The sequence below is a fragment of the Neolamprologus brichardi genome, chromosome 5 (assembly GCF_056152115.1).
Source record: "Neolamprologus brichardi isolate AB-2024 chromosome 5, ASM5615211v1, whole genome shotgun sequence".
Taxonomy (NCBI): Eukaryota; Metazoa; Chordata; class Actinopteri; order Cichliformes; family Cichlidae; genus Neolamprologus; species Neolamprologus brichardi.
The window spans coordinates 9037501-9060038 of record NC_142108.1 but is presented as its reverse complement, the minus strand read 5'-3'; the positions used below and the strand labels follow the sequence as shown (position 1 = coordinate 9060038).

The following is a 22538-nucleotide window of genomic DNA, read 5'->3' as shown; positions in this document are numbered from 1 at the left end:
TGTTGCACTCATCTAGCAGCACAAGGCCAGGCAGAGATGTTGTCTGAGGGTGTGAGAAGATCATTAGGAAGCATCATTGTAGTGCTGCTTCTGTGCTTTAAATGTATTACTAAAATTCATACATAAACTATTCCTCTGAAAACAGTCACATAACTGACCTGTAATAACTCTTTTGCGACCTTCTGCAGTAAAGAGAAAGCTGGAAAATTTCCTACAATTTATTAATAATTTATACAGATAAAAGCAAAAAATATCATATTTAATATTGAACTGTTAGTTAATGGTATTGGGGACTTTGTGCATACACTGTACCATGATACACCCAACACAGCCAGAAAAACTCAGTTTTTCCAACATTTAAATTCTCCAAAAACCACCATGAATATGTTTGGACACAGGAAGGGAGTTAGGATCCTGATGCTGCGAGGTGACATGTGCCATCAGCCATAATAAACTTTTAATAACACCGCATTAGTCTCCATAATGTTCATTCAAGGATTCTGCACGCAAGATGTCATATTCCATTTCTTATTTATTATTTATATAGCATAAATGAAGAAGCATTAAGTTAAAACTTTATTAATAAATGAAATATACATACGTTGTGTTTTGACTTCTGGTTAATGTCCACACATAAAATCATTAAGTAGAAATTAGAGTATCATGCAAGGCAGTAGAATGTCAGGAAGTGGTGTGAAATAGTGTAACAGCATTATAAGTTTTGCACCATAAAAAAAAGAAAAAATATTACCAATCCATTTTTTTTATTGGATGCAACGTTAAGTGTTTAAATATCAACTTTAAAACAGCAAAAATAAAACATTGTGGACAATGTATTTCATTTGCATTTTGCTCTGATAAGAAGGGCACTGCGTGTAGAATGTAGGGGGATAGGGCTGTACTGTGCGTACAAGCATGTAAGACAGGAAGTTAATTAAAAATGTGTGCGATTCAGCAGCTGACAGATCTGCAAACATAATGCTCAGACCGACAGGTTAGCAATGACAGCACGGGTGAATTCGTCGCTTGTTGCATAGCCCCCCAGATCTGCAGTGCGCACCTGTTGCAAACATAAGGACAGCACGTTATTATATGCACAGCTGCAGAAACACATGTCCACATTCTGTATCACGGTCAGCATGTTAGAGAGCCTTTGAAAGCAGTACTCACAGAATGAACACAGTGTGAATGATGATATGAAAAGAAAAAAAAAAAGCATCAGTTGAACTTTCCTCTCTTTTTCTGGCCCCACATTATTTTAAGTACCAGTCCAGGTTTGGATTTAAAACACATCAAATGACCATATACAGTATTTCAGTGTATTTTAATGATCCAGGAAAGATCACGTTGTTGTTGTTCAGTACGAGTGAAACTCTTGGTTTGTTGAAATATTTAAATTTAAATGCTGGCTAAAGGCACATGATATTGCTTTTACTGGGGAACTTGGGTCAAAGGTCAACACACAAACACTGTATACCGATAAAGTATTTTTTTTATTTATTTTGGTGAGCAAGCTTCCATTTCAAATTGATGCAAAATAGTACCAAAAGCGAGATGGACAGGATGATTGAACCTTAGTGTAGCAGTTATAACTGTGCTGACTTTATGGTGGGAAAAAAAGAAAGAAGACTAAACCAGGAAATACCATACAGCAATCAGCAAAAACATCAAAACCAATTAAAATGTAAATAACATTGATCAATGTGCTGTGAGGGCATTTGTTGGGAGGTTTTATTTGTTGCTTCCCACCAACATTTTTACAGAAGAGGCACACCCTTCCAAGGTGACAGCACTCCCTGACAGCAGCAGCCTCTCCCTGACTACACTGCATCACACCAAAACAAATCAAAGGAACCTTTGTGAGCATCCAAGTCAGACACCACAGGACAAGTCCCATGTCCACAGCCTGATGGTCAGCGCTTGGAGCAGCACCACAGTAAGGATCCAAATAATATTAATGTTTTTAATGTTATGGCTGATTTCTGTAAAATCATGTGACAAATTCTTCTGCTATGTGCTTAAATAACTCTTTTTAATAAACTACATGCTACAACTGTGGTGACTTTGATTGTGAATGGCTAATGCAAGCTAATGCTGCCATTTAATTTTTTTGATGCACAAAGATACTGATCTTTCATATCAGTTTCCCCAACAGCTGCCAATTATGAGGTTTTTAATTACGCCAGGTTACAGTGAACAGGAAATCCCAGCGCCAATAGTTGAATTTATAGTGCTGCAATAATGAAATTACAGTTTTATTTAAATGTGCAGTAATTTGGAGCAGCGTTGTACTGTTACTGAGTTACAGTTACAGTTTTTAGACCAATTCTGAAAAAAGGCGATACAAACTTTTTAAAAGACTCTGGTGGCTTTACAGCAAGTTTCCAATGAAATGCGAGACCGATGGGACAGGAACATTTAAATAATAAAAGTAAAAAAAAAAAGATGCGTTTCCCACAATGTGTGAAGAAATCGTCTTTATGAACTCATCAGCTCAAAACTCCAAAAACAAAAAGATGCAAATGAGGTATACTTTTTAATCCCAAATCAACAGATGTCAAAGCTTAACGGAAGTGGATCTACAAGCAACCCAGCAGAACCCATGTCATTATGATGCAACTTGTGTCAGAAATGTATAGTACAGCTCTCAGTGAGCTGGCATTTGGTGTTGGTGGGGAGGGTGTCTTAACATGCATCCAGACCATGTTAAGAACAATGTCCAGATTTAGGGAAAAAGGAGTCAGTCAGCGAGGTCTATGATGAAATATCTTTAAATGGGTCGGTGACGCAGGTTTTCCACAACAGCATGCACAAAATCGGTAGTGGTACAGTATCCGCCAAGGTCTCGTGTCCGTACCTGGAATTTGCACAAACACACAAATGTATACACACACAAACAGATGGCAATGGGGTACAAGGAGGTGGAGGAAATTAAAGCAGATGGGAGAAAATGAGCATTCAGACAGTGTAATAATAAAAATAAAAATAATTTAATGATAAACTACCCTGCAAGCTGGTGTTTATTATCATCATCTAAGGGGACAAAAGCAGACCAACTTCATGTGCATGTTTGTGTCAGTGCATGTTAGTTTCAGTACGGAGCAGACGCAGCTTTTTAGTCCAAAATAGTTTAAAAAGGAATTTACGACATAATTTTGTTAACAAACCTGAACATGTAAAAGAGGGACAAAATTAAGCAAGGAAGGCACTGAAAGAGAGGAGCTAAGAGTGACTTAAAAGTAGGAATTCAAAGGCTCTTTAACACACTATGGTATACTATACAAGCAGTTAGGATGAGTTATTTGTAGGCCAAGAGCTACTGAGATTCAAGATGATGTTGTTGGCCTTAGACTGCAAGGCAGAGCTCTAAGGCAAGCTGATCTAAGGCAAGTGTAATGTAATCAATGATTTACATTAAGTTTCTATCACCATTTTCTTTAGAGGTTCTCTTTGAGACTTTGTGTACACAAATACAGCAGTTATTGACCCACAATACCAAGATCACAGATTTAGAATATACAAGTCTGACTGACTTTATTTGCCCACATATTGCAGAGCTATCAGCTGTTATTTTACTCTGTTAGAGGTACTGAAAAAGTGGAAGTAAAAACATACAGAAAAAGCAGCTCTTTTGGTGTTAATAATGTTAATGCTTCTGGATTTATATACCATAGTGGTGGTGTTATCATTCAAAGCCTGCATGCAGCACAGACTGGGCAGAGCTAACACTTACCTTGCCCTGTTTTATGACCCTCTTGACAGCATCTGACACCATTTGAGAATGGTATTCCAGACTGCAACACAATATAATCACAATGAACAGGTGACCAGACACATGTCTGCATTCAGACAAACAGAGCTGCCTGAGGTTGTTTAAGATCTTGATGATTATATTGGGTTAGGACATACAATTTGAGGCTATTGTGTAAAATTTGATATACTCATTATGAAAAAACATGTAGAAGGTGACTCACTTGAGGTGCCTGAGCATGTTAGCAGCACTGAGCAGCATGGCAGTGGGGTTTGCAATGTTCCTTCCAACAGCTTGTGCAAATGGGTGGCGTGCACCCTAAAAAAGAAAAAAATGATACGAGAAATGAAAAACTGCAGTATAAGGATCTGGGCAGAGAAACCAACAGTCCATTAATAGTGATAAATATCAATTCATAACACTATTTTCTACAGAAGCCCAGTTTACAGTTTTCTCTTTTATGCTCATCTGCATAAGAACTCTACACATAGTAATACAAAAAGGAAAAGTATAGGCTTTGAAGTAAATCAGGACAAGGAAAAAAACTAAACAAAAAGACAAACAAGCGAGAGGTTTTGGAAACTCACAGTCTCAAAAACAGCATATTCTGCACTGTAGCTTTCCCCAGGAACAACTCCTGCTCCTCCAACCAACCCTGCTGCTAGATTGTCAATAATGTTACCGTACAGGTTAGGCATCACCAGCACGTCAAACTGGTAAGGGTTTTGCACCAGCTGCAGAAGAATAATACAATGACAAGTTTAAGCCTGAACCAGCGGCACTCAGCTATGGTCATTTACTGCAGTGAAATCAAAGTGCACGTCTTCAGTTATTCTATTTTTTTTTTTTCATGGAGCACTTCTAGCAAACGCTAAGTTATAAATATACAATTAGGAATAAAAGACAGCATTCACTTATTTAATCTGAAGGGTAATGGATAATAAGAACAATAATAATAATAAGGCAAAGGGAAGGAACTGCAAGTCTGTTTATACCTGCATACAACAGTTATCAATGATGATGTTCTCATATTTGATTTTGGGGTACAGCTGTGCCACCTCTGCACAGCTCTGCAGAAACAGGCCATCACCGAGTTTCCTGAAATAAGATACGAGGACATGAGTTACTTTAATGCTAATTTTTAGCCTTAATGGAGGTACATGGTTTCAAAATAAGACAATAACAAAGACAAAGCCGCCTTTAAAAGAAAAAAAATTACCCACATGATGTTAGCTTTGTGAACAGCAGTGACCTTGTTTCGCCCTTTCTTGGTAGCATAGTCAAAGGCAAACTTGGCGATGCGGCGTGACTTCTCTCTGGTGATGATCTTCAGACATTCAATCACACCTGTTACACTCTGTAAAACACAAGAGGATGACAACATATGGTTAAATATATTTTGCCGAAGAGTCATGCAAGAAAATGAACACATACATTATGTTCTATAAACAACAATCTCCCACATAACCTGACTGTAGACAGTCTTTGAGGTCTAAGTGTAAATAATCATGCTGTAAACTAGGTTTCATATTAAAATGAATAAATAGGAGAGTTAAAGAGCCACAACATAAGTAAAGGACAAATCAAAATCTGGCTTAATCTGTATTTCTGTGACTTAACTATATTCTGATGCCCAGTTTAAGGCTTCTTTCAAAACCCTTAAACAAACCTTCCAGTATATTTGCAGGTGGGTGTAAAACTGCTGTTTACGCTCTGATTGCAGTGAGTAAGAGTACTGTTTACCTCATGCTCTAGGGAGCTGTACTCCCCCTCAGTCTGCTCACGGATGATGACTAGGTCCAGGTTGTTGTGACGAGTGCTGTAGCCTGGCAGGCTGTTTACATGAACTACATTAGCAAACAGGTCCAGCTTGCGCCTGGGGAGTGGACGGATATAGAGTTATTTTTAAATGTGACATATGCAAATAATAACGCACAATTTTTTATTTGGTCATTTACCTTAATCTCATCTCATATGAAGCCAGCTCGCCTTTGAATTCCATGGGTGTGTGAATCTTTCCTAAATAAGATAACGTGCCCCAACATGTTAAAGCCTAAATACACTGCAGTTCAGACTACTTCAGTGCAGCCATTTAAATCAGCTTTTTGTTACTGGATTCAATTTTTTTGTGAGAGAAAAATCAAAGAATTAAAGGAAATAAGACTACCTTTAATGGCAACTCTGTTGCTCTTCATAGAGGTCAACACTTGTTCCAGTTTTTCCTCGCTGGCCATGTTCTGCACTTCACTCATGTGGAATTCCTCAAATTCTACTGGGACATCACCTGCCTTCAGAAAAATGGGGGGAAAAAAAATCATTCTTAAAAGATCACAAATCAACATAAAGAATGACAATCTTACTCAGTTTTAATCCACTATTTTACTTTAACATTAAGCACCATGTTTAAAATGATTTCTTAGAAAAAGTAAAGCAAGGAGATTATTTGCAAAACACAACGAGATGAAAAAGGAGCTTCTTAACATTTAATATAAGAAAAATGTAAAAAATCGGACCAGACAGAGGAAAAAAAAAATCTGCACATGTATTTTTTGTCAAAAGTTCCCTATTATTTTCTATCATCAGTAAACCTGATATACTGAATACAACATGTTTGGTATAAGGATAAAAAGCAGTTATGAGTCCATCGTCAATCTTATGTAAATGTACCTTAAAAACTTCCTTTACAGCAGTCATTAGTTCAGGTCCTACTCCATCCCCTGGCACCATTGTGACTTTAAAGGTAGCATCAGCACGGGCCGGTGGTGTTTCTGGACTACAGAGACCAGCAGATACACTCAGTGGACGAGAGGCCAACTGTGGACACCTGGAACCGACCAGGCCCTGAAGGAGGGAAACAAAGGTACACTTACTAGGTACAGTATTACAAAGAACACTGCAGTATACTATAAACCCATATATCTACTCTCTAATAGTATTACTTATCAACACATTGAAAACCATAATATCGAGAGCTCAACTGATACAGGATCTAATATTTCAATATATTTGCAGAATTTTTTTCCCTTTCAGACACATACAACAGATTCATGTTAATTAAATCTATTCATGTTTGTTTAAATACTCATTTAAGCTCAACTCCGCCCAAGTTAGTTTGGATCAACTGATTGTTCCAACTGGGAAGCTGCAGAGTGCCTTCTTGTGGGCAACATATACAATGTCAACAATCATAACATTATTGAATGGTGTTTCTCCAGCCTATTTACAGTTTTAATTGTTTTAATCAGTTGTTATACATGATGATACCAACAGACTGGTAGATAATATCAGTCCACTGAGTATATCAATGAGTCTCAACTATTATGGGCTTGTAGATAGATATACTACATATATATAATTTGCACATATACCAAACAGTGCACCTACATTATACATTTTGTGGTAACTTTTTAGGACCTAAGAGAAGTTAAAAGAGCAGCAGCCTACTTGAAACAAGACTATTATTGGTCATTGATCATTGATCATAGGTCTGTTAGTGTCCAATTGGTCAAAAAGAACTTTTTTGATAACAAGCAACACCAGAATCACTTGTCTACATCTGTTACATTCAATGTTTACTTGTTACAGCTTCTGACTCCCCCCCCCCCCCACAGTGTGTATATACAAAAATCTGTTCAAGATATTGAAACATAAAGACATTTAGAAATTATCGGAAGAAAAACAATGTTGGGGGAATGCGCCTGTGTTCAGACATTTGTTAGAAAAAACACCAAGTGAGAACAACTTTGTGCAGCAGGAATGTCTTTTCCCATTTCACTCATTTCATCATGTCATGACCAGTGAGCCCAACTTTATGAGAAGCATGTTTTAGTCAGAAAGAGAGAATGAGGGTACAACACTGTAGGTACCTACAGTATATAATATTATAAATTACATTTCATCTAATATTATAGTAATTTCATGCATATTGCTATTCAGGATTATGCCTAGATGCATTTTATAAGGGAAGACGTCAGTAGGGGATTTTGTGTAAATACACACAGACAAATAAATGAGAAAAAAAAATCTGCGTAAATAAAGAAACAACAAATGCAGATGTTTCCACACAGGTGCACTATATAACACAACTCCAATCAGGTTTGGAGGCATATATGAATATTTTAAGCAGGCCCAGGTGATTCTGTATTAATAGGAAATGGCAATAAGAAAAGGTCTTAGTGACTTTGAAAGATGAAGACTTTGTAGATCATTGTTTGAGCAAAGATGGCAGGAGCATTGGTCTCAAACAAGCCCGGTTATGCCACCCTTATTTTCTGACATCCATATACTGTTAATGGGATTAATGCTTCAATCAGCAAAGTTGACTAAAGTGAGGACAGACAAGGGGAAAAAGTCACCAACATTTTAGTTATTTCTACCAGTTTCCACTACATATAAAATACCAGGAGATGTCCAAGGTAATTAACATATCATACACCACACACAAGCATGTCGTCAGTGACACAAGTTCTGTTGTGGACTCTACAAAGATTCACGACAGCAGTATACATCAGGCCTTACAATAGTGGACAGAAGCAGCAGCAGCAGCTTTCGTGCAACAATGGGTAGCTCAACGGATTTTTAGGTCGGATGCCCTTCCTAACGCAATCTTTGGCTTGTTAGGTGAATTATGTTAACTAGTACAATACAACATCAGAAGATGTTACTGTCTGCTGACCACCAAGACAAAAAGAGTGGGGAAGAGCTTTCTTCTTGGAGTTATAGTTGATCCACAGATTACATCTGTCCAAATAATCAAGTCAGTATATGTATAAATAATCCCTGTGACACAAGCTTCGCACTGTGCTAAAGACATTTTTTTTACTGGCTCTGTACTGGCTAGTACTAATGTTTCAATGGGAAGAGTTACATCTGAATTTGGATCTATGAGAAATTTATTACTTAATGGTATGAAAAATTGTCGTTGAGAATAATGGTCGGTCAAAAGCTGAAAACCCAAGGGAGGTGTTGGATCGACGGGTAAAACAGCACTCTGCACGACCACAATGGGGAAAAAAGTGGTTTTCCATCCAGGAAGAGTTCCTGAGACTTTAGGAATCAGTAGCAATGCATGGTAAAGCTGTCCTGGTGGTATGCAAGAGAGAAGGACAACCGCTGCCCAAGCGAAAACCTGTAGTGATCCCATATGTGTCAGTTAGCTAGGTTGCTAGCCTCAGTCAGGAAATAGTTGTGCTCCCATTGCTTTGTTATGACATGTCCACACAGAGGCTGTCTGCCAGTGAAGCACTGAGGAAGTACTGAAGTACACATTTGCCGCTGGTCGAATGTCCTAACATATTTAACGCTACATTTTTTTTCATTGAATCAGTGGGAAATATAAATGGCGAAAACATGGCAGTGATTTATTTATTTATTTTTGGTCTTTCAAGGCACATTCAAGTTACAACCGTGTAGTTACTGCATAAGGCAGGATTGACTCGTGATGTATTCAAAAACCATTATGAGCAAGCAAAAGTGTGCTAGTACTAGTGCGTTTTGACCCGAGTGTGTGCCCCAGCATCTATTACTAAGAGACTTTATGTTGTCGTCCTCTTCATTTATTTTGTCACCGGTTTGTATATTTCAAGGTGATCCTGAATGATGATCACCCTCACCCGCATCTTACCTGTAGGCAACAAGTTAAAAGGCCAACTCAGCAATCTTACAGGTTAAAGTAAGACACTGAATATATTTGCACTCTTACTGACACCTAGAAATCTGACTGAAGACTAAACCTTGTCTGAGTTGCTCGCTTCAAGTCTTTCGGCTTGTGATTAGCTCCACGAGTAGCAGTAGCTAACGGTTCACTAAGGACAGGGAGGTTACTGACACGGTTAACTGACACAGGCTGGGAGGCTAAGCTAATTTAGCTGACCTTCTCAGCTAATGAGGATGTCTTATTAAGGCACGTATCTACTGACAAATAAAACAAACCGAGAACTATTTTCAGCAAAATAAATCCAGATAAGGAAAAACACTGCAGACGTCCATAAAGCTCACGACGGTTAGCATTCACGTAAGAAACACATGAAAACACTCAGTGCGTAAACGTCTCTTTGCTGCGTTTATATGAAATATGACTAAAGCAGCCATTTTTTTTCTATTTACACAAAAAGCCCGTCAACATAATTTGTGCTCTCACCTTGAACAACGTTACTAAACTTCCCCTCAAGACGACCGCCATCGTCACAGGCACGAAGCAACTAGGCTACTTCTTCTGTGGTGGAGCGGTAATAATGGCACAATGGCGCCCCCTGCAGGGGAGAACGTAAAACTACCGCTTTCTCCACGGGGAGACCAATTTCCATAAACCAGATGGTACACAAACCTGGTTCTCACCTTACATGTCACAGTGCTATCACATTGCCAGTCTGAAATAAATACATAAATAAATAAATGAAATAAACAGAAAACAGAAAAAAACAACAACCGAGCATTAGAAAAAACATTTCAAACATGAGAATTTGAACTTGAAGGACCCCCTCAATTAAGGTGATCCTGACAGAGCTGTCGTTGAGTTGAGTTGGAGCTTGGGGCCCTCAACATGACCCTCTCATTATTAAAAAGAAACATCACCAGAATGCAATAAAGGATTCGTGTGTTGATTAAAATGTCCTGGGGGAGGACACATTGTATGCTCAGACCAAAATTACACAGATGAGTTCTCCAAAAGTTGATTCTGTTCATCTGGACGTAGCGTTTTGTGGGAGAAACGTTTCGTCACTCATCCAAGTGACTTCTTCAGTCTCAGCTGACTGCAGGTTTCCCCAACATTATAAACAGCACATTTGCATAATGACTGAAACCAGCCCACTGAGTGAACAATGGGCTGGGAGGTCAGTTCCTTAATCATAATTATACAAATTCTCATGACCATTGATCAACAACCACTGACCAAAGCCCACTGATCAAAGACCACTGATCAATGGCCATGAGTACCATTCACAGAGAGTTGGGGAATGGCTGCAATCACAGCATTGTAAGATGGTGAAAGATGTACCCTTAGGCCCCATCCTCGATTCAGAGATGGTCTTTCCCTTTTCACGTAAATGGCCTCCTTGACTCTGCGCTCAAACCAGCGTTCCTCCTTGTCCAGGATTTGTACATCCTTATCATTGAAAGAGTGTCCACTGGCCTGTAGGTGTAAATACATAAACAGGGTGCACTTTTAAGACCGATTGTCTGCATGATCAACTCTGTCACCTATAACATCTCCAATTTTCTGGCTTCAATCCTCAACCCGCTGGTTGGCAGCTCTGAACACCACATCCAGAACACCCTGGATTTTGTTGAGAAGGTGAGAGATGTCATTATGGAGGCAGATGAAACCATGGTCTCTTACGACGTTACATCTCTCTTCACTTGCATCCCAGTCACGGAAGCATTGGAGGTAGCCCGTAAGAGATTACAGGATGACACCAACCTCAGCAACAGGACCACTCTCAGCATCGACCAAGTGTGTTTGCTTTTGGAACTGTGTCTTCATTCCACCTACTTCACATACAAGGGTCAGTTCTACAGGCAGAAACATGGGTGTGCCATGGGCTCCCCAGTTTCACCCATTGTGGCCAATTTGTACATGGAAGAAGTGGAAAAGATGGCTTTGCTATCCTACCCTGGAACACCACCAAGCCATTGGTTCAGATATGTGGATGACACCTGGGTGAAAATCAAATCTCAGGACGTTCTACATTTTATGGAACACATTAACACGGTGGACCGACACATCAAATTCACCAGGGAAGATATGAAAAGTGTCAGTTTAGCCTTCTTAGACTGTGAGATTTCCATCAGTAATGGGGGACATCTAAAAGCTGACGTGTACCATAAACATACGGATCAGTATCTAAGGTTTGACTCTCATCATCCACTGGAACACAAACTGGGTGTCATTACAACACAGAGCGAACACCATGCCCACAGACACAGCGGCCAGGGAGGCAGAAGAACAGCACATCAAGAAGGCCCTGAATAAATGTGGTTATCCCAGCTGGACTTTTGTCAAAGCTGGAAAGAAAGAAAGCTCCAGCCGATCCAAGAGAGAAGGACAACCGCTGCCCAAGCGAAAACCTGTAGTGATCCCATATGTGTCAGGAGTATCGGAACAGTTGAGACGCATTTTTTCTAAACACCGGGTCTCTGTGGCTTTTAAACCCCAAAACAAGCTGCGCCAAAAATTGGTCCACCCCAAGGATGGGGTCCCCCGACACAAACAGAGTAACATAGTGTACGCTGTGAAGTGCCAGGAGGATTGCCAGAATTTATACATCGGGAAAACCAAACAACCTCTGGCGAAGCAGATGGCACATCACAGAAGACCTCGTCAGGCCAGGACTCTGCAGTCTATTTACACCTACAGGCCAGTGGACACTCTTTCAATGATAAGGATGTACAAATACTGGACAGGGAGGAACGCTGGTTTGAGCGTGGAGTCAAGGAGGCCATTTACGTGAAAAGGGAAAGACCATCTCTGAATCGAGGAGGGGGCCTAAGGGTACATCTTTCGCCATCTTACAATGCTGTGATTGCAGCCATTCCCCAACTCTCTGTGAATGGTACTCATGGCCATTGATCAGTGGTCTTTGATCAGTGGGTTTTGGTCAGTGGTTGTTGATCAATGGTCATGAGAATTTGCATAATTATGATTAAGGAACTGACCTCCCAGCCCATTGTTCCCTCAGTGGGCTGGTTTCAGTCATTATGCAAATGTATTGTTTATAATGTTGGGGAAACCTGCAGTCAGCTGAGACTGAAGAAGTCACTTGGATGAGTTTCTCCCACAAAACGCTACGTCCAGATGAATAGAATCAACTTTTGGAGATTTACTTTCCTGGATAATTGAGAATGCATCAAGACACAGATGAGTTCATTTTCCCATGCCCTGTACGAAGCTTTCTTATGTTGCTCTGTGACTACCTTGTTTTGAAATTCTGTATTGTTGTAACATTATATCTGCTGCTGCAGAGGTCCACACTCTCAAATGGACCCATCATAAATAGGTCAGGGGATTCCCAGTCCTATTCCAAGCAAGTGAGTGCCTACACTCATGCAAATAATAAGCACAGGCTTATAACATCACCACTATGGAATTACAGATAAGAGACAGGTTACACGTGACTGTAGATAGATTTTCCTCATTTACCTTTCTGGGCAATTCATTTGGTTATTCATGCTGTCACAAATCCACGGCGCCCAAAGGAGTGCGTCTCAGACAGAGAGCTTTACTACCCTGAGTCAGGCCTTTCAGGCAATTAAATGATTGCGCAAAACTCACCTCCTTATTTTAGTTTTAACTCTATTTCTAGATTCCATGACAAGTTGCCTGGATTATATATATGTATGTATATATATATATTTTACTAACACAATAACATTCTTTGAGGAATTAGAAATGTTGTTTCTATATGTTTATCTTTTTAAAAATTAAAAAAAGACTCTGTGACCTGGCTGTAGCACATGATATGCCTCAAAATGAGGCAACCTGGCCATTTTGATTAGTGAAGCTTTGGAATGGCTTTAGTTTGGCCCTGGAGCCTGAGAGACCATATTTAGGTAAAATTTATCCCCAAAGCGCGAGCGCACGGTTACTGGCTGACAGCCTCAGCGTGGTATCTGAGTTTACTATATATGGGCAAAGCCAGGCAGAGCGAGAGCTGCACCCGCTTCCGTGTTTGTGTATCAGGGAGGGTAGTGCAAAGCCACGGGCGCTTTTCTGTCTTCACTGTTTCATTCATCTGGAAGAGAAAGGCCAAGCCAGAGGCAGCGGAGAAAAAATGCCGTATGAACTGAGTAAGTCTGTCTCATTTCTGTGTCAGCAGCAGGGCGGGAAAAACAGGAACAAGGCTCTTACTTCGCGTGACACTAGTCGGCAGATCTGCTAGTCATCCAGGTAGCAGCTAGCTAGCCTCGCCCATAGCTGCGTAATTTTGACACTTCACCCCACACAAGAAAGACAAAAAAAAAGGCTTCGTTCATGCAACGATTCTGGCCGGTGTAGTGCACACCTGTGTTTGGAGAGCTCGGCGTGTTGGGCAGATGTTTTGGCACTCAGTGCAGCCGCTTCATGCCACAGGCAGTGGCTTTTTAGTTAGCTAGGTTGCTAGCCTCAGTCAGGAAATAGTTGTGCTCCCATTGCTTTGTTATGACATGTCCACACAGAGGCTGTCTGCCAGTGAAGCACTGAGGAAGTACTGAAGTACACATTTGTCACTGGTCGAATGTCCTAACATATTTAACGCTACTTTTTTTTTTTTCTTCATTGAATCAGTGGGAAATATAAATGGCGAAAACATGTCAGTGATTTATTTATTTATTTTTGGTCTTTCAAGGCACATTCAAGTTACAACCGTGTAGTTACTGCATAAGGCAGGATTGACTCGTGATGTATTCAAAAACCATTATGAGCAAGCAAAAGTGTGCTAGTACTAGTGCGTTTTGATCTGTGTATCTCGTTTACTTTATTACAATGTTATGTAAAAATTATGGCAAGCAAAGTGTTGGTAAATTTATAATATATAACTATAATAAAACATTCATATCTTCCCTTCCATTCAAATACTAATATTTGAAATTGCTGTATAATTAAAATTGTGCAATTATATAAAAATCGGTACACTTATTATAAAACAAGACTCATCAACATAAACCTTACTGAATGGATACTCTGTACTTAAAAATGTGTAACTAAACAAAAGCAAATACTTAAATTACAAGCAGTTACTTGTATTTTTTTTTCTTTAGTAATTTACAAAGTAGAAAATTCACCCATGTAATGACGGCAACAAATCCAGACTTGTCTTTTACTGTTCTTCTAGCATAGTTGGTGTCAAAAAAGATGGCCCAAATTTTGAGGAAGTGCACAGAAGAACATAATCTAGTTATGTTTTATTTTTGTTACTCCTTAAAGGTTGAAGTGTAAAACTCTTTGCATTCAGGGGATTTAATAAGGAGGGTGAAACTGCTTGGTAGACCAATAGGAATAGACTTGGTCGTGTGCTCAAACTGTCTGTGATAATCAGTAAGGCACCTGAAACCAGCTCCACTTTAAGTCCTATGGATGACTAATGAACGACTAGTTGATACAGAACACTTCTGTTAGTTATAAAATCTGCTATCTGAAATGGCAGATTTTATTCCCAGCAGATAAAGGATATGCAGTGAAACACTTTTTCTATTTGTGTTTAACACTGTCTGCAGTGCATTAATTAATGTTTTCCACATCTTTGATTTTATTATTTTCACTTTTTTCAGAACGTGTGTTTGCCAGTCTCCCACAGATGGAGAGGGGAGTTGCAAAAGTGATCGGTGGTGATCCCAAAGGCAACAACTTCCTCTACACCAATGGGAAATGTGTCATCATCAGGAACATTGAAGTAATTAAAGTCTTAAAGTTGTATCAACATGATGCTGATTAATTTATTCATTTGTATTTACAAATCTACTGGCTATGACAGAATCTACTGAATGAGAATAATAACCACATAAAATGTACAGCATCAAAAGCTAGCAGCCACATCAAAGACACCATTTCACTCTACTAGTGGTTAGTTTTGTTTGTTGCCCTCCTACACCCAGTATTTTTGGGCCCTTGATATTCTCTGAAATCTGAGTTGCATGCTGGCACAATTACTGTTAGCATAATGGTGTCAGTTAGCACCTAATCTAGAAGTAGCTCGGAAAGGATTTCAGCTTGTGGTTTACCAGTGTTTACCAAAATGTATTTTTTATTTTTTTCTTTGCCAACACTAATTGTTGATTAGATGTTTGGGTTTAAGTGACCAATTGGAAAAATGTTCATCGTTTATTTGCCATTTGTGAGCTAATCAAGCTAATCTTTCCATTTTTGTGTTTTTTAAGAACCCAGCTATTGCAGACATTTACACTGAGCATGCCCATCAAGTTACTGTTGCGAAGTATGCACCCAGTGGATTCTACATTGCATCTGGAGGTAAAAGAGAAAAATACATTTGAACATTTGCAAGAAAGAGTTTGTAAACCTACTGGAATTTACTGATTTTTTTTATCTAAAACATAATTAGGGATTAACACCATTAGAGTAAACAAAACACAAACTGCTGTGCTTCTGACACTCAGTAACCACTCGCAGTGCATGCAGAAAAAAACTGAACTCCTTCTGCCGACTCGGGGCTTGGACCATTTTTGCAAACAAGCTCAATTTTTGTCTTTTTGCCATCAAAAAGTTATCCCAGTAGTGTTACCGAACATCTAAGCTCTGTGTGTGGGGTTTTTTTTTTTTTTGTTTTTTTTTTTGGTGTGTTGTTGTTTGTTTCTTGTAATGGTGTTCTGCCCTTGCCCTTGGGTTCTTTTACACTTGAATGAATTGAATGAATATTGTAGTCTTTCTAGAATCTTCACTCCCAACAGTGTAGCAACAATCCTGATATCCTGTCAAACTGCAGATTGTGCACATCTCCTCTAGTTTCATGCACTTTTGTAATGCTCCTTGCTAAGTTCCTATGAAAATTGCTGTTAAGACACAATGCACGTGAACCAGTTTTTCCTAGGAAGAGTAGCTTGTGATTTAGGGACAAGGCTTGAACTGAAACATCTGAGTCCAAGTAGCTTTTGGTGATGTTATTAGGTTAATTGACTTCTATTTACTTTTTCCAGCTTGCATTGTGAGTTATTACTTAAGAAGTTGTGCTAAATTAAAACATGTTTTTTGTTTTGTTTTGTTTTTTAAATGGATTTGTCAGATTTCGTGTAGAATTTGGACCATAATGAAGGTCAAGCCACATTTTAACAGTAGTCACTGCAAAAATCTTGGTAAAACTGTGTATTCTCCACAATAATGTGACTGCTATGTAATCATGTTGCTTTTTATATCCGTTAGATGCATCAGGAAAGATCCGTATCTGGGACACCACCCAGAAGGAACACATGCTCAAGTATGAGTACACCCCGATTTCAGGGAAGGTGAAGGACATTGCATGGACAGAGGACAGCAAGAGGATTGCTGTTGTTGGGGACGGACGAGAGAAGTGAGTTTCAGGATTTTTTTGTGCGCTACACTGGCTACAAATTGATTCATAGTTTAAAATCAACCATGGTAGCTGTCTCATGAGAAACTTCTCTTACAGCGTTCACACTGATTTATTCCCACGTGGCACAAACCCACTGTTTGCTTTAGATATCAAGGTGATATGTTTGTGCACTTGCAGGACCAATGTAATTTATTAATTGTTTTTATTATAAAAAGAACTGTTTGCATCACTATTGTGCAGGAAATCGAAACCTTCTAGCACGTATCTGTCTTCCTCTAATTCAAACCTGGATCAACTGTATCGGTGTTCACTTGTCATTGTAGGTTTGGGGCAGTGTTCCTGTGGGACTCTGGCTCATCAGTGGGAGAGGTTTCTGGCCACTCAAAATTAATTAACAGTGTAGACATAAGGCAGAAGCGCCCTTACCGCCTTGCCACCGCCAGTGACGACACCTGTGCCTCCTTCTTTGAGGGACCTCCCTTCAAGTTCAAGTTCACATTACGGGTGAGTTGCATTTGTTGGCAATTTGAGGAGCTTTAGTAAAGAGGTGTTCGTTCCAGAGTAATTAGAGCTAAGCTGGATTGTTTGTTTGTTTTTTTCTTTTTTCTTGGCTGTTGTTTTGCTGGACAAGTCTTAGAGAAAAGATGATCTGCTGACATGTGCTGGATTAAAGTGGTCAGAACAGCCAATGGCTAAATGTTGTCTTTGACATGCACTGGTAACAAAGCATTGTTCTTCAGCTTTCCAACTTTCTCTGGCTTGAATATCTGTTGGCCATCTCAAATCTGCCACACTCTGTTGGTTTTTGACAATGTGGCCTTGTTTGCCTGTTTCCATATTACATAATCCACATCCCCCATAAATTCTCGGAGAGTGTGAGCTGCTTCCTACAACCAGGCACCAAGTGTACTGCAGACTAATTTATTTGAAGTTAATATAAAATCCAGTTGGTAAAGGTACATAAAACGGTGGATATATTTGTTAAATTTTAAAGTGAATTACACCTTGTATTCCCTTTAAGAATTGCATTATTGGCTTATTAGTGGGGTGTTATTAAATTAAAACAAACAAACAAGAATTGTAATCACAGCTATTGATCCCATGTCTTTGCTCTCCACATGAACCCTGTGCTATTTGTGTCATAGGTAAATTTAGATTCTCAAATTTGCCTATAACACACGCTTAAAGGAAAATCAAGGAAACATTTGTTTTCCTTAAGCCTGCATACTGGTCAGTCATAATGGTCTCAATTGAGGAAGGACTGAGTTTCTGTCGGTCATGAAGATGACTAAGCCGTCCTTTTTTTTTTTTTCTTTTTTTTTTTTTGTGCTTCCTCCTTCCCAACTTGTTTGAGACTATGTTAAGTCTACACTATGACTATTGAAAATACTGGAGGTACTTTCAATTTTTGGTTTCCATTTATGCACAAGACCAAATATTATGTGTCAAAATCAAACACTCATTTGATCCATAAAGCTAACTTCTATGTTTTCTTTCATTTTTTTCCACCCAAAGGACCATAGCCAGTTCGTCAACTGCATTCGTTTCTCTCCAGATGGAAGTCGGTTTGTTACAGCTGGTGCTGATGGCCAGGTAAGTGTCCGTTATCATGTGAAACCTAAAATTAAAATGACTTGAAGCAAAATGTGTACCTAATTGTTTTTATTAAATATCCACAGATTTTCATCTATGATGGAACAACTGGTGAACGTGTTGGCTCCCTTGGTGGAGAGAAGGCTCACAAAGGAGGAATCTATGCTGTAAGTGTTTTTAGGTTAAAAACCAAACTCCAGTGAATAATATGGATAGGTACATTAACAGTCTGCCTTGTTTAAAGGATCAGTCCTAGTGTTTTACGTCTTTGCTACAGTGTTAAGTTACAGTCACTTTGTTAAATGAATGGCTTTTGTTGTTCTGGAGAGCCAACTATAATCAGATTTGGCAGTCTGCCTAGAGGAATTATGTGCCAATAGGAATTATGCATGCTATAAACCCTTCTGTCCTCGAGTTACTAATTTTTTTTTCTCATTTTTCTTTGATTTCTTTTCCACGTAGCGTTGGTGTTTTCTTCTATTGTTTAATGCCCATTCATAGGTTGCACAAACAGTGCTTACAGAATTTCCGTCTTTGCTCACGTGCATTCTGACATATTACGTTTCTGTTTTTTCGCCCACAGGTCAGCTGGAGCCCTGACAGCTCTCAACTGATCTCTGCCTCAGGGGACAAGACCGTGAAGCTCTGGGATGTCGGTGCAACCACGGCTGTCACCACCTTCAACCTGGGCTCCGACGTGACAGACCAGCAGCTGGGGTGCCTGTGGCAGAAAGACCACCTCCTCAGCATCTCCTTGTCAGGATACATCAACTACTTGGACAAGAACAACCCCAACCGGCCCATACGCACAATTAAGGTCAGCCTCAAGAATTAAAGGATGCTATTTCTGGATAGAATCAGTGATTTGATCATGATGATAATGGCAGTTTTGTTAGTTTTTTTTTTTTTTTTTTAACTGTGTTTGAGCTTCTGAAATACAATGGAAATTAAAGTGTCATAGTAAAAACATTTTCTACAGTGTTTGAAAACCAAACTTGGCATCTGTTAAATGTAAATCGCCATCAATATTTGCATAGCGATGGTTCAAACTGCATGCCTAAGAGTGCAAATGCACACTGCAGATCCTGCTTTACGGAGTTGCTTGTTTTCATACAAGTTTTTTTTTTTTTGTTTTCAAATGGGAAGAGAAATTAGTTTTTAGTGATGAAAGAGCAGTGTGCTCAACATTTACACATGGAGGGTGTCGGTGTGAGGAGGCTAGAAGTGTCTTGTGACGCATCTTCCTGATGTATCCATCATACACGTGTGTTGTTTAGTAGGTAAGACAGGAAAATAAGTCATTACATAAACTTCTCACAGAAGCATCTAAATGTGCACTGTGGCTATTACAAAGATGAATGTTTTCAGTTCTCTGTGCTGTCTTTCATTTGTGTGGGGATGCAATACTGTAGTGTTAATGTCTTGTGTACCTTTCCATATCCAAATGTGTGCTTATTCTTTCTACAGGGTCATGCCAAGTCCATCCAGTGTGTGACTGTTCACAAAAATGAAGGGCGGCCGTACATCTACTCGGGGAGTCACGATGGACACATAAATATCCTTTCAACACTTACTGATTGTCGCTAATGACTGTAAAGGTCACTCAGTGGGACATGCGTAGGCGTCCTGTCCTGCATGTAAGCTCCAATCTTGCTCAATTGTTTTCAATATAAAAGAGGTTTGATGTTTTTTCTGTTTAACACAAGGTCATTACACACTTGTAGTGATAATGTAATGTGTCCTTTTTCCATTCATCAAATTTAATTGATTTCTATCAATGTAGATTTGATTCACGTTGTGCAGGAGCTGAGTTTTAATCAAAATTTAAAAAAAAAAAAAAATCAAATTGTTAAAATAATTTGAGCTCTTTAAATTGAACAATTACATTTTTACAACCTGAAGCAGCAGGCATTTCTCAGACTTGCATATTTACATAGAATAACTGCAGACATGGATAACGTTCCTTAACTTATCCCTCACATTACTGGGATGCAGAAACTGGAGAGAACGACTGCTTCTCAGGAAAAGGTCACAGCAACCAGGTTAGCAAGATCGTGACTGATGAAGCTAATGAGTTGGTGACGTGCAGCATGGATGATACACTGCGCTACACCAGCATCAGCAAGAAGGAGTACAGGTGAGGGGCCATGATGTGGCTTTATGAATAATCCATTTTATTAATTATTTTACATTTGGTCTAGTAAACAGAAGTTTGTCCTTGATCAGGTGAAGGACAGGGTGGAAGGCTAAGAAAGTACTTTTTTTTTTGAGAGGGTTGTTGTTGTTTTCTTCTTCCTCTCCTCACATAAATAACCTCTTTTGTTGGTTTCTAGTGCCTCTGATGTGGTGAAGATGGATTTCCAGCCTAAAAGTGTGTCCGTAGGGGCAGGTGGGCTGTCATTGGCTGTGTGCATTGGGCAGGTAATGTCTTTGCTGCAGTCATTACTGCTTGCATAAATCAGATCCAGTCATTCTTGCACTTGCAAGGTTGGTGATTTTTGTTTGTGGAATAATGACCGCATTGTTATTCATGGCTCTTTGTAGATTGTCCTTGTGAAGGATAAGAAGAAAGTCTTCACATTGGACAATCTTGGCTATGAAGCAGAGGTTGGAGTTTTGCATCCTGGCGGCACCACTGCTGCAGTGGGCGGAGCAGTAAGTGGACACAGATAATCTCGCCACATGTTTACATTCGGTCAATGTTTGATGGTTCCATTTAATAAAAACACACTATAGCTATCACAGAAAAGCTTGGTTGGACTCTGGATTCCTTTTCTTTCTTTCTCCTTAGGATGGAAAAGTTCACCTGTACTCAGTTCAGGGCAACACTCTGAAAGATGAGGGGAAAGCTCTTGAGGTCAAAGGGCCCATTACAGACATGGCCTATTCGAATGATGGCGCATATCTGGCTGCCATTGATGACAAGAAGGTTATCACTGTCTTTAACGTGGCAGACGGCTATTCGGTAAATATTTGCCTTTCTTAATCATCCTGTCTTCTGTTTGCTGCCTGTTACTTTTTTTTATATATTTTTTTTTATGGTTGCCTCTTTTCCATCAGGTTAAAAATGAGTTTTATGGACACCATGCCAAACCTGTGACTTTGGCCTGGTCACCTGATAACGAGCACTTTGCGACTGGTGGGATGGACATGCTGGTCTACGTCTGGACTGTTAGCGATCCAGACCAGCGGCTCAAAATCCCAGGTCGGTCCACACTCCACACTCAACACATCGAAGTGTGGTTTTTTTTTTTTTTTTTTTTTTTTTTTTTTTTTTTTAAAAAGACTAGGAGTAACTATAGCTCAGCTACATTTATACATTTGCTGTTGGCTCATTTCACAGAACCATGAAGAAACTGCATCTGATTACAGTTCAGCTGAACAAACCTGCATCGTTTTCAAAACGGTCAAAAACGATTACAGCTGTGGTCTGATTTTTACGCCGGGCACAGCAAAAGCTGTTAGAAAACCAAATGCTGTTAAGTAACCCCAAAACAACTTTCCTGGGAACTGTCAGAGGAAATTTTACTCAATTGAATTGAATTAATTGAATGTGCTTATTGGATCAGCAGTAACTGTGACTACAGTAGATTCAGTGCTGAACTGTGAAGCTGTTTGGACGGTGAATTCTAACAAATGCTTTGTGCAGTATAAATCTCACAGAAACTGCAAACTCTACTACTAAAAAAAGAGAGCTGATGCTTGGCTGATTGGACCCATAATAAAAACATTACAGATCAGGGCCCTCTTCCAGGAAGCAAGTTCGGCTAACAACTGAGTTTAACCCTGAGATAAGCAAAAACCCAGTTTTATATATAATCAGTCATCGATGTACCAGGATGAGGATTACGATTCATGGCTTATTCATAAAACTCTAGTCTCAGTCTTTCTGGACAGTGATGCAGGTGTCCGTCACCCAGTTCCTCTGAAATATTTTCTGTGTGTTACTGTAGTAATCAGTGTCTAAATCAGCCACATAGCACACTGATCAATGATCTGTTGTACTGTAATCTGTCACAGTGATGGAAAATGCCTGTCACATTTGGAGATTAAAACTGAAAAATAACCATCAAAAAAGACAAACTACTTGTCAGAATATACAGACACTTCATTTTCTTTATGGTAGCTTTCATGATGATTATCAACAAACTGCTTGTGCCTTTTTGGGGTCTTTACTTTATATACGTTGAGTA

The 22538-nt window shown here is 39.3% G+C and overlaps 2 protein-coding genes across 3 annotated transcripts in view; one reads left to right on the top strand and one right to left on the bottom strand.

Moving 5' to 3' along the window:
- Positions 1–514: 514 nt before the first annotated feature.
- Positions 515–9978, bottom strand: idh3b (isocitrate dehydrogenase (NAD(+)) 3 non-catalytic subunit beta). Of its 2 annotated transcripts, none has more exons than XM_006784586.3 (11): positions 9891–9978; positions 6419–6592; positions 5919–6039; positions 5710–5770; positions 5495–5627; positions 4975–5108; positions 4747–4849; positions 4339–4485; positions 3975–4069; positions 3734–3794; positions 515–2857 (listed from the first exon to the last, which is right to left on the bottom strand). In XM_006784586.3, exons 1-11 carry the CDS (start codon positions 9930–9932, stop codon positions 2771–2773), a joined length of 1158 nt encoding a protein of 385 aa, XP_006784649.1. In that variant the 5' UTR covers positions 9933–9978; the 3' UTR covers positions 515–2770. The 2 variants fall into 2 exon arrangements, with proteins under 2 accessions (XP_006784649.1, XP_006784650.1); XM_006784587.3 differs by having other exon boundaries at positions 515–1060.
- A 3421-nt stretch (positions 9979–13399) lies between these two features.
- The window catches only part of wdr1 (WD repeat domain 1), a 10510-nt gene continuing 1371 nt past the window's right edge, over positions 13400–22538 (top strand). The window contains exons 1-14 of the mRNA XM_087840612.1: positions 13400–13537; positions 14999–15120; positions 15605–15695; positions 16602–16749; positions 17076–17256; positions 18268–18345; positions 18432–18512; positions 18929–19162; positions 19813–19902; positions 20328–20482; positions 20679–20766; positions 20890–21000; positions 21137–21310; positions 21406–21550. Of these exons, the coding sequence (XP_087696738.1) occupies positions 13522–13537; positions 14999–15120; positions 15605–15695; positions 16602–16749; positions 17076–17256; positions 18268–18345; positions 18432–18512; positions 18929–19162; positions 19813–19902; positions 20328–20482; positions 20679–20766; positions 20890–21000; positions 21137–21310; positions 21406–21550 (1714 nt within the window). The 5' untranslated portion in view covers positions 13400–13521. The remainder of the gene's footprint in view (positions 13538–14998; positions 15121–15604; positions 15696–16601; positions 16750–17075; positions 17257–18267; positions 18346–18431; positions 18513–18928; positions 19163–19812; positions 19903–20327; positions 20483–20678; positions 20767–20889; positions 21001–21136; positions 21311–21405; positions 21551–22538) is intronic.